Source organism: Propithecus coquereli, unplaced genomic scaffold (genome assembly GCF_000956105.1).
Source record: "Propithecus coquereli isolate 6110/MARCELLA unplaced genomic scaffold, Pcoq_1.0 Scaffold20, whole genome shotgun sequence".
Lineage (NCBI taxonomy): Eukaryota > Metazoa > Chordata > Mammalia > Primates > Indriidae > Propithecus > Propithecus coquereli.
Window position 1 is genome coordinate 791,089 of NW_012144967.1, and position 11,371 is coordinate 802,459.

An 11,371-nucleotide genomic window follows, 5' to 3' on the forward strand; every position below is an offset into this window, starting at 1 on the left:
TCTAATAGTTTAAACTCAAGTATAATTTTAAACATTTGCTTCTTGTGATTCTGCCTTTTTCCTCTTCGTGCCTGGGGAGTGTCAGATGAGAGTGATGAAATCGTGAGACTTTGTACTGGAGTAAATGCCCCCTGGTCTGGCAGCCCCTGTGGGACAGCTGGAGGCAGGGCACTGGGGAGGGGAAGCAGGCCATCGGGTACCAGTGTCTGCCTGGCCGCCCAGCCCTGAGACCTCGGGCGAGTTATGACCGCTGAGCCCTGTGAAATGGAGGCAGGAAGTGCTAGCTCGTTCAGCTTTCACTTACAGTAGCCACATTCTTAAAAAATGCTGAGGACACGTCTGTGTTGGGTTACGTTTCACAGGTGTGAACACTGCCTCCTCCGTGTCAGGCCCTGTGCTAGTCAGCGAGGACAGGTAGACTGGAGAAGGAGAGGGGAGTGAGTGCTCTTGGCTTGGCCCCTTGTAACTGCCGTGGCCATCTCTGTGCCTCTCACCAAGAGAGCCCCCAGGAAGGCGGGCAAAGCCTCACACCACAGCTGAGCGGGGCCATCAGACCGTGTGGTACCTGAGCCACGCTTTTTATATTTGGTGCTGGGGTGTCCATATTCCTTTGTGTCCCACTGTAGCGGGAATTACTTAGAACTCCAGCCATGAGATTGTAAAGGGAGGAAGAGGAAGGACGCATCCTAAGCAGGGGAGGTGTGTGTTTAGGGCAGCATAGAGACGGAGCTGCGCAGTGCGAGTGAGCCGCCGGGCGCCCGGGCTGAGGCCTGGAGACACGCCAGCTCCTGGCGCCTCTACCCGGCGCGACTCTAGGATATTGGCACAGTCAGGGCCAGCGAGAGGCCTGAAAGTTGGTCTTTGGTGGCTAAGAATCTGCCATCTTTCTTTAAAATTATAACCCCAAAAAACTACCCACATTAAATTTCTGATCGTAGCTGGGCGCGGTGGCTCATGCCTGTAATCCTAGCTCTCTGGGAGGCCGAGGCGGGTGGATTGTTTGAGCTCAGGAGTTCGAAACCAGCCTGAGCTAGGCTGATGCCACAACACTCTAGCCCGGGCAACAGAGTGAGACTCTGTCTCAAAAAAAAAAAAAAACTGATATAGAGTTCTTTGGTTTCACCTAGAAAAGCTACTTTAAAATCATCCAGGAAGAAAGACATTATGGGCATTAAATGACAAAATCCAGACCCAGATAAGAATCTTCTTTTTGAACTGTCCTTGCACAATGTAGCTAATAAGGCAGGGCTTCCTCGGTGCCTGTCCACATGCCCTCACAGCCCCCGTCACAGCTCTACCACCCCTGGTTAAGCACCTCCAATGCCTTCGCTCTCCCCGGCCAGGAGACGCGGCTGCCCTCCGCATCCCGGCCCCCAGACCCGTGCCCTCCACACAGCGGCACAGCACGCAGCTGCGGAAGTGAGTTTAAAATGGAATGATCACGATCATACTACCCTGCTCAAAATGTGCCATTTTCAGTCAATAATATCTTTTAGTTAATAAAAGCAATGGCTTCATTTGTACCATTTTACAGTTTTGTGTTTTCTTCCTAGTTGTTAGCTCCCGTGGAAAATCATTAACCAAGCAGATATTTAAACACTGAAATAAGTCCATATACTTTTACCTTCTGGTTTGTAATGGGAAATAGCATAATTAACCGAACATAATTAACTAAACTAATCTGTACCTATAAACATTTGTCTTCGTAGAATTCAAAAATTGTAGGACTATTGAGAGAGGGAACATATTTTCATTGCTGCTGGAATCCCTTCACCAAGGGCACCCGGCAAGACGCTGAGGGTTCACAATAAACACGTGATGTCTGTGACACCAAGGAATGAACGTCACTAAGATCCCGCACTGGATTTATCATTTTTAAAATCACATGATCAGCATGTAAACATTTCTGCTTCCCATAACAGTTCTATTTCTATGCCAATGATCACTTTTGGGTTCTCTTTGTATATAAAGGATTCTAAAAACAAAAACCACTTAGCTTTTAAAGCAAAGGAATAAATCTAAGAACCACTGGCTAGTGTCACAGAGTGGATATATGTTAACAGACCCCACAGCTGGCATGAACAGATAAACAGGTTCACTGGAGCAGAGAATTCACTGTCGCTCCATAAATTAATATAACTATTGGAGACAGAAACATCTCAAAAGTTTTACAGAGCTTTGTCCTGAAGAAATATGTAAACTAAATAGTTACATTAATTTATGGAGCAACAATTCACCAGTCTTGATGTAAGTAAGGGAGGTGCCAGAATTGAGCCACGACCTTCACTCATTCTACAGTTAAGGCTCACTGTTAAAATCCTATGTTCCCCTGATTTAGAGGGAATGTAAATTCAGATACAAAATTATTATAGAAAATGTGCTACATAAATATCATTTCTACTATAGGAAATTTGCCCTAAATATTAAAAATGTATAGTAATTTATTCTTTACAAAGAAGTTCAAGTGTTGTAAAACTGCTTAGGAAAAAAAATATCAGATGAACTCAATTTTCCAACCACAAACCTCCCACGCAGGTCAAAATTTCCCAGCTTTGTCAAAGGGTTATATAGGAAGATTCTCTCTTCTCCCAGAGAACACAGAGATAGGTCTACATCTACCCCACAAAATATAAAAAGAAAAATCAAACTGTGTTTAAGTTAAGTATAGTTCCAACCACATTTCCATGTGAGTCAACTCTTCTAAACTGTCAAAGGAAAATTAGTCGAGTTTTGGAAGCAGGAACGTAACACTTTTTGGCTCCCAGCCAATCCTGTCACGGCGTGAGGCTTCAGCCTTGGGCTCTGCTCTGCCAGAAGTTTAAACCGACCGAGGGCCAGGACAGAGGCACTGCAGCAGCCACATAGGAGGCTAATCCTAACCCAAGCAGAAGCAGTTTCACCTCATGTTGCAAAAGCTTGGGAGAGAGGTCACCTTTTTCAGCTGCTATTTAGAAAACTTTTGGGCAGCATCACAACCGATGATGAAATCCAGCTCTATACCAGGGAAAGCGCACTTGCTGTTAGTGCCAAAAGAATTAACTTTCTCTTAACCAAATTTGAGCTTCCCCTTCTTGAGCAAGTCACACAGACAGAAAGAGCTCACGAATATCATCATCACTTATAATCTTGCATTAGTTTGAGATGCCTCTTAGATATCCAGCTGGGATTGTAAAATATGACACGAGTTCAGGGTGCTGTCAGGGCTAGAGGTGTAAATAGTATCCCATCTATGCGTATTGTTATTAATCCATTTGATTTTTGTGTCGACACGAAGTTATCACAGTATTTAAATCCCCTTGAGCTCTAACAAGAGCATCTCAAACTGACACAGGTAAACTGAACTCGAGTCATCCACCCAGATCCCCCTTCAGCAAAGAGTACCCCTTCTTCCAGCTGCTCGGCCACAAGCCCTAGACTCAACTCTGATTTCTCCCTCTCTCCCACCGTATCCAATCTGGCAGCAAGTCCTGTTGGCTTCCACTTGAAAGTAGGTCCCTTTTTCATCCCCCTCACTGTCACCCCTAGTCCAAGCCTCCAGCACTTCCTGCCTGGACTATTGCATAGTTTCTTAACAAGGTCTCCCTGGTCCCACCCTTGCTCACCAGTCTGTTTTCAACACAGCAGCAAGAGCAATTCCAGCAAGACCACCAGGTCCCAACTCCCCACAGCACTCAGAGTAAAAGCCCAAGTCCTGCAGTGGCCACTCTCCCCCTCGCTCACAACCCCCGCCACGCCGGCACCCTGGCTGCAGATCCCCCAACACCGCGCACTGTTTCCACCTCAAGGCCTTTGCGGTAAAGGGACTTTCTCTGTTTTGTCTGGTACTTTTAACTGCTGTATCTCCAGCCAAGAAGAAGCAAGCTTGGCACACTAAGTGCTCAACAGCTGTGAACAAATGAACTGCATGTATATGCCCTGTGAGCTACTTTCATTATCTCTCTTTCAGAAATGGGGAAACGGAGTTACAGAAGGGTTAAGGAACTTAACCTGCTCAAAGAGTGACAGAGTCGGGATTCAAGCCCAGGCGGGACAGGTGCAGAGCACTGACTCTTAGCCACATGGCTAATCCCACCCACCTTCCAAGCTAAGAAAAGTTTTCAATCAATCATGTTTTGGGGGTTTGGAAGCCTTTCACAGAGAGTTGGCCTCAGCAGCTAAGAGCTCACTTTCATAAGCAAAAACCTCAATGTTTACAAGGTGAAGCTGGCAAAGATCACAAATGTCTTCGAGTTTTTTCCAAAATCCCTTCCTGCAGACTGTGTGTGTCACTCAGGCTTCAAGTGATCTAGATCACATATAAAACCCTGGGAACCTGGATGTCAGTTCAGCAAACTTTTCTTGGGCAAACCTGAGGTGTGGGGCAGGCCACCAAATATCATCTCACATGGAGAAGGCACAGAGGCTATCTGGGAAGGACTGTTTTCCCAGAAGTACAGTCCTAGCAAGAGTCTTTCCCCCTGAAGCTGCAGAAAGGGGCCAGTGGCCAGGGAGAGGCGGGGCACTGTGTGGGGGCCACCCTCTACTGCATCCAACTCCTGCTCCTGCCTCCAGGTGGCAGGGGGCATTGAGCCACATGGAACACAGAAAGAAATATTAATACATGAAAGAGAACTCCCAAACTCTTCTGACAACAGCCAGCTGGAAGGGTCTGAAAGCATTTTAGGATTTTAAGTTAACAGGGTACCTCTGTGCTAGCCCTTAGGTAGGGCAATTATTATTCTATGAATGCAAAAAGAATACTGGTTAAAGGTTTCCTTGATGGAACAGACAGAAGAGAGGAAATGTAGCCCAGGGGTTAGTTGCTCAGACACTGGAGCCTGAGTTGAACCCTGGCTTAGCTACTTACTAACCAGGTGACCTATGTGCCTCAGTTTTATCATCTGTAAAATGGGGCTAATATTAGTACCCACTGAGGACTGAGAATCAATGCTTGTGAAGGGCTTGGTATCTGCAGAACCTGGCACACAAGAAGCATGTGCTGAAGACTAACTCTTAATACTGTAACATTTCTTATATTATATAATGTATTTGTTAAACCAGATTTTAGGATTTTTCAGTCTCCCCAGCGTCAGCTTCTATAGAACTTGAAAAAATTACGAGCTTGGGGTTAAATCATCAATAATTACTCTTTAATATAATTTCTAGCATTTTTTTTTACTGGTGTTGAATCTTTTGGAATGCAATTTGAAATACTGTTGCTTTAAGATAACTGGGGAAAGATTGAGGATATCGACAAGGTAGTAACTGGTAACGTTCAGTACAATGAAACCTCCACAAAATGGAACTGAAAAAAATCCAGGTCCTTATGGCATTTCTCTTGTTCTTTACTTTCAGGGGAAAGAAGTAAATTCCAACAAGAGAGAGGCATCACTGGACAGGAAACTGAGAGTGGGGTCGTAGTCCCTGGGCAGGTGTGACCTCAGGAAAGGCACCTCCCCAGGGGGGCCCCAGGGTCCCTGTGTCAAAGAAGGTCTGGACAGTGATTCTAACTGCACGCCCAAGTTCCCACCTCTCCTCCAGTCAGGGGAATCCTGCTTTCATCTGTCTCAGATTTGGGGTTCCACTGAAAATTTCATTTAGAGGGAAAGGGTTTTGCTGCTAAAAAAGAAGATGGAAACCAGAGTTTCAAGGTCCAAAATGAGCCAAGTGAGCTGTGACTAAACGAATGACAAGGATTTAGTCCGGAAAGTAGCACTTTCCAAACACGCATGCACAGCACAGGCCTCTGAGGTGGTTATGAAGGTTCCCTACAAAGGGGTTCCCTGGGCGGTAAGTTTGGTAGACATTTCTTTTTGGAGAGTCACAATACCCATTGGTTAAAAACTCTGTGAACACCTGCATGAAGACACTTTAACTTTCACCCAACAAGGCATATGGGGCCTGTGGAACTCAAACCCCTGGTCCCTGTCTTAGGGACACACGCACACTCAAGCCTGTGGACACAGGCACACAATGCACCAGTCCCTGTCCTTGCTTTACCTACCGCAAAGCCCCTGAGAGAATACTATCAAAAATTTCGAAGCAAACGAGAAACAAAACCCACAAAAGATTAAATTTCAAACAATTTAGTACCATATTGCTTTCTATGATTTCCCATCCAGCCTCTAGCTTTTGAATACTGAAACCCTAGTGCGGTGCTGGGGGCCCAGGGATAAATCAATAGATCTTTGCTGATCATTTGTGGACACTTGTCACATCACCCCTGTCCTTCCATACCATAACTCCACATTCCCTTCACTTCTAACTTTCAAAAAGCACAAAACCACTGTCAAATCTTTAACTCATAGCTGCAAACTGTTATTTCTGAAACTGTGCAGATATCATTTCCAACTGTCCTCCTGAGAACCACTGATAGCATGATTTAGGGATATTTCCAATTCTGGCTGAGGCTGGGCAGGGCAGAGGCCAAACGCTAGGAAAGGACAGGACTGTACTGGGTGTACCATAAATCAGCCACAGGTGTCACCCTGTTGGTGTCAGAGGGGTTGTTTCTCTGAAATAGCAACTGTTTCTATTACTCTGCACTTGTAATAACATCCTCCCACAGGGCCCTGCTTTCCCACAACTGTTACACTACCCAGAGATCCGACGTCAGCTCATGCTGTGCAAAATGTCCCTGATCAAGCCCTTTTCTGCATTATGGTGGCTGCCCCTCCCAAGAACAAACAAGGCAGCCGCCCAGGAAGCCACAACCAGCTGCTTCCAATCGCGAAATCATTCTGGCAAAATAAAAACTGTTTTGGAAACCAATCTGAGTTTTCCCCTGAGGAGCCCTATAGCCAACAGGGTTGCCATGAGCTGTCACTTGTGGAAATCAGAGAACTTTCTTGTTTGACTTTTAGATGTAGGTCTACTAAGTCTAAAAAGCACACGAAATTAAAAGAAAACCTAGAGCTAACAGGGTCGTTTGTCAGGATGCACCCAGTCAAGATCTAAAGAGGTTGACAACCTAACAATGTGACAAGACCGGGGGCTCTCCACTGGGACCTGCCACATGGCACTCGTCCGCTGAGTCCAGAGACCAGCGGACCGCACTGTTCTTCCAGAAGTGGAAACATGTCAGGACTCTGCGGCAGCCAGCGCAGAACAAGGTGGCTCTCAGAGCCGGGGTCCCCAGGCCATTCAGGCACCCTCTGGGCGAGCCCTGGCCGTCCACGCCCCGGGTGAACCGGCTGCAGGTCCCGGGATCTCAGCGGCTGCCCCACCCCACCATGAGCAGGGTGCCCGGGCGAGGGTGGGAGAGTTGTGGGGGGAGGGCGCCGTCCCCGCGCACGGACCTGCCGCTCCTCCGCCTGCAGCCCGTACTCCTCGCGCATCCGCAGCAGCTCGTCCTCCAGCCGCGCGCGCAGCTGCTCCAGCTCGAGCGCCTGGCGCCGCAGCGCCTCCGCCTCCTGCGCGCACAGCCGCGTCTCCTCCTCGACCTGGAGCCGGCTCTCCTGGCCGCGCCGTAGTGCCTCCTCCAGCTCGCGCACCTCGTCCTCGTACAGCTGCACGGTCTCCCGCCACGACTCGGCCACCAGCAGCGCGTAGCTGTCTTGCACCTCCCGCAGGCGCGGCGGGGGCGCGGCGGGGCCGGCGGCGCGGGCGCGGTAGTGCATGGTCAGGCCGGCGGCGCGCGCGCGCAGCTCCCGCACTTCGCGCTCGTGGGCCGCATCGAGGCCGTGGCGTTCGGCCTGCAGCCGGCCCAGCAGCGCCTCGAGGGCGGCGCGCGCGCTCAGCTCCTCCTGCAGCTCGCGCCGCTGCGCGCCCAGCTCGGCGTCCAGGCGGCCGCGGGCGGCGCGGGCCTCCGCGTCCAGGCGCTGCAGCTCCCGCAGCTCGCGCCGAAACGCGTCGCGCTCGCTCTCCGCCTGCGCCGTGGCCCAGCTCAGCTCGTCCAGCTGCTCCCGCAAGCCGCGCGCCTCGTCGGCGAAGCGCGCCTGCCACTCGGCCCACAGGCCCTCCTGCCCGCGCCGGCCGCGCAACTCCTCCTCCAGGAGAAGGTTCTCGCGCTCCAGCTCCCGCACCCGGCACACGTAGTCATAGAGGCGCGCGTTGAGCTCCTGCAGCTCGGCCTTCTCCGGGCCCGTCTGCAGCCGCCAGGACAGCATCTTGCTGTGCGTGTGGGGCGCTCCCGGCCGGCCGCTTCCCTCCCGCCTTGGTCTTGTCCCCTCCGCCGCGCCTCTCCGGCCCCGCCGCCGCCCGGGAGGCCCGCAGACTGGGGCGGGAGCCGGGGAGCCGCGTCACTTAGCGGACGGGGCGGGCGGAGTGGGCGCGGACCACGGTCTCCAGCCAATCAGAGCGCGGCCCGACGCGGCCACTGCGGCCGGACAGCGCCCCCTGCCGGACTTACCGCGGCGCCGCGAGGCTGCCGAGCCCAGAGCTCGGGCTGCCGCGGTGATCGTCGCGGGCTGTCAGATGGCAGCGAGGATGGCTGCTCTGAGGGTGGGGCTCAGAGAAGGGATGTCCGAGAGGGCTTCCTGTTGCTAGGCTATTGCGCGTACCCACGGCACCCAAGTGACCTAACGTTCATGGATGGAGATAGCAGCTGCCACTGAGACATGCCAAGTTGCTGTGATGCTGGTCATTTACCGGGGACTTGTCACCTGAGGCCCTGGAGATTGGGGGGTTTTCTATTTTGGACAAATGTATATATATACGTTTATAATATATAATATACACATATGCATATATAGACATATTACATATATGTGCATTAATCTCTTTTAACTTAAAAGATAAGTACATATCCATTCGCCAGTATTTTTATGTACAGGCAAGACTTCTCTTGACGTAGGTTGACTGGAATTCCAGTTATCCTTCTTATACAAACTATCCTCAGGGGACATACACTTTCCAATACGAGTTTCTTTCATTTGAAGTGAGAACTTAGACCATAAAGTGCTCTGAGAGCAGAACTTTCTAGACATCTAACATCTCCCCAAATTTTTTAGTTGTCCCACACACACATATCTAGATGTGACAGCCATCTTTCCCCAACAACGTGCCCTTAAGAAAGCACTCAATTTAATTGCCATAGAAACCACAGCTGTTTTGCACACTTGCATTTCATTAGTTTTCATGACAGTATTTAAGTTATGAATGACTATAACCAGTATAACTAGCATTAAGAGGCACAGAAAAAAACCTGCTGGCCTTGGGTCGGGGTGACCCTGGTGGTGACAAAAGGCCTGGAGAGCCATCCACTGGCCAGAGAGGGCTCCTCATGGAAGGGCCACCGGTCAGGGTATTTTACAGATGGCATGGAAAGGTAGACGGGTCAGCAAGTTGGTCTCAGGAAGGGCCCATAAGAAAATTTCTAGTGCTCTCCTTGTGACACACATGAGTCTCCAACCACAAGCAGGGCAAAAAGTGGGCCTTTCTCTTTCTAGAGACTTCATATGAGAGATCCCATCTGCAGGTGGTGGAAATTAATATCTTTCAATTAAGAATCCCTTCTCTCTTTCTGCTAAGGCTAAGTGAGGGTGGAGGGTGGATTTATTCAGTGCCAGGCAACACAGCTGCTGCGGTGTCATCACTCAGACCTGTCTGGAAGCCCTACCAGTCCTAGTGTCTCTCCTGGGCCACTCTGGGACATTTGGGCACTGTGGGGCGACTCCCACAGTTGCCTAGACTCAGCTGCAGCTGTTCGTCCTCGGCTCTTTAACTGCTCACACTACCAGGGGTTCTGCTGCCCCCCACCTCCCCTGGCTGGGCAGGGGACAGCTCTGCAGGTTGGGAGAGCATTCTCAGGGACCACTGTGTCTCCCAGTAGGACACCTTGTTCCGACTTACTGGGTTTCCTTTACCCTGTGCGCTTCGGGGTTTTAGATGTTGGAAATCAAGACCTTTCCCCCACTTCTGTTCTAAATCCTGCTCCCGAGGAAATGACTGCTACAGGGTACAGCTGCCCAGTTCTGGAAAGCATTATAAGGCACCAGGAAATAGCAGGAGAAAAAAGTACCCTTGGTTAGTCTTTCAAAATAATATCCTGTTGCATCATACTTAATCTTCACAAAACTGTGGCGCCGAGGAGTTGAGTGACTTGCCTAAGGACACATGGTTCTTAAATTTGGGGATAGAAGTATTAGATGTTGGGACCACAGGAGCAGACTTGAGCAGGCAGGACCTGCCCAGGAAATAGAGGCACAAAGGGGAGGGAATGATGGATTGGATGGGGCGGATGGGATTAGGAGACACCAGGGACCAATGAGAGTGAGAAGCCAAGAAGCTGGTAGCACCCTAGGGTGTTGGTTGGTCCTGGAGGCCCCTGGAAGAGCAGGAGCTGCAGACTGCATCCCACAAGGGAGCTGGAGAAGGAAAAGCCAACCCTTCCCTCCTCCTGCCCTCCCTTCTCTTGCCGGTGCCTCCCACTGCGGAAGCCAGAAGTTACCGGAGGCTGGCAGTGGTGTGCTGGAGCTGGCTGTCGCTGGCTTGTGAGTGCCAACTGTTAAATTTTCAGGAATTTTGTGAACCACTTGTTAAACACAGCCATTATTAAAAATTAAATTATAGAAGCTTATAATGAGGAAATAAATATACTCGAAACTTATCACTTCCTAATTATTTCACAGTATTTTCCTATTATCTGTCCTAGAAGTTCCGAATGACTGGCATGCCTGCACGGTGGACATGCCATTGAATGTGTGCTGCCCAGCTCTGCATTCACTGATGTGTTGGGAGCTTGAATAGTTACACGGTAGAAATCAGTAAGTGATTTATTCTTGTGATTTATTGTTTTGCTGATTGTCTAGTCTTAAGAAAGTGATGGAGAACATGTTGATAATGGAGATGAAACTTAGTGGTGGTGTTGTGTCTGTAGCTATTGAACTGTAAATAACACAAAAACGTGAGGAAATATGTTTCTGGTGCTTCAAAACTATTATCCAGATCAGGAAAGAAGTTGCTTCATAATAAGGAATGAATAAAGTTTCTAAGTTATTTCACCCTTGTCTTTCTTATTAAGGTAAACAACAGTATCTACTAACATTCATGTCAGGCTATGCTCATTCGTCAGTTGCAACCACAAGTTAACTAGGAACACCGGAGTTCTGCAAAAATCAATGAAAACGTTCTGCCAGTATCAATTTGCTATACGGAATTTATGAAAAAGAGTATTGTATATTTCATTATTGTTTGTAATAAAAATTTGAAAGCTGCCTTGATGTTGCTACCATATTAAATAATACGCATTTTTATTAATAGATTAATGGCAAAAAAAAAGGTGCAGTCTTCATTTCTTATTGACATTCTTCTATTCAATAGAGCGGATAATCTAAGCTTAAGAAGACATACATATATATTAGGAAATATATATATTCCCCCATGGGAGTCAATAAAATAATTTTTACTTTGAATGAAAAAAAATGGCTCGTAAATTTCTTTTTCTAGAATT

The 11,371-nt window shown here is 48.8% G+C and overlaps 1 protein-coding gene across 2 annotated transcripts in view; it reads right to left on the reverse strand.

Annotated features, from left to right (window-relative positions):
* Window positions 1-8,181, reverse strand: part of SYNM (synemin, intermediate filament protein) — a 27,406-nt gene extending 19,225 nt beyond the window's left edge. Inside the window, exon 1 of one of the 2 annotated variants that reach the window (XM_012643795.1) lies at window positions 7,278-8,181. In XM_012643795.1, coding sequence (XP_012499249.1) covers window positions 7,278-8,087 — 810 coding nt within the window. In that variant the 5' untranslated portion in view covers window positions 8,088-8,181. The remainder of the gene's footprint in view (window positions 1-7,277) is intronic. The other variant, XM_012643794.1, reaches the window with a different exon arrangement.
* Window positions 8,182-11,371: the final 3,190 nt, after the last annotated feature.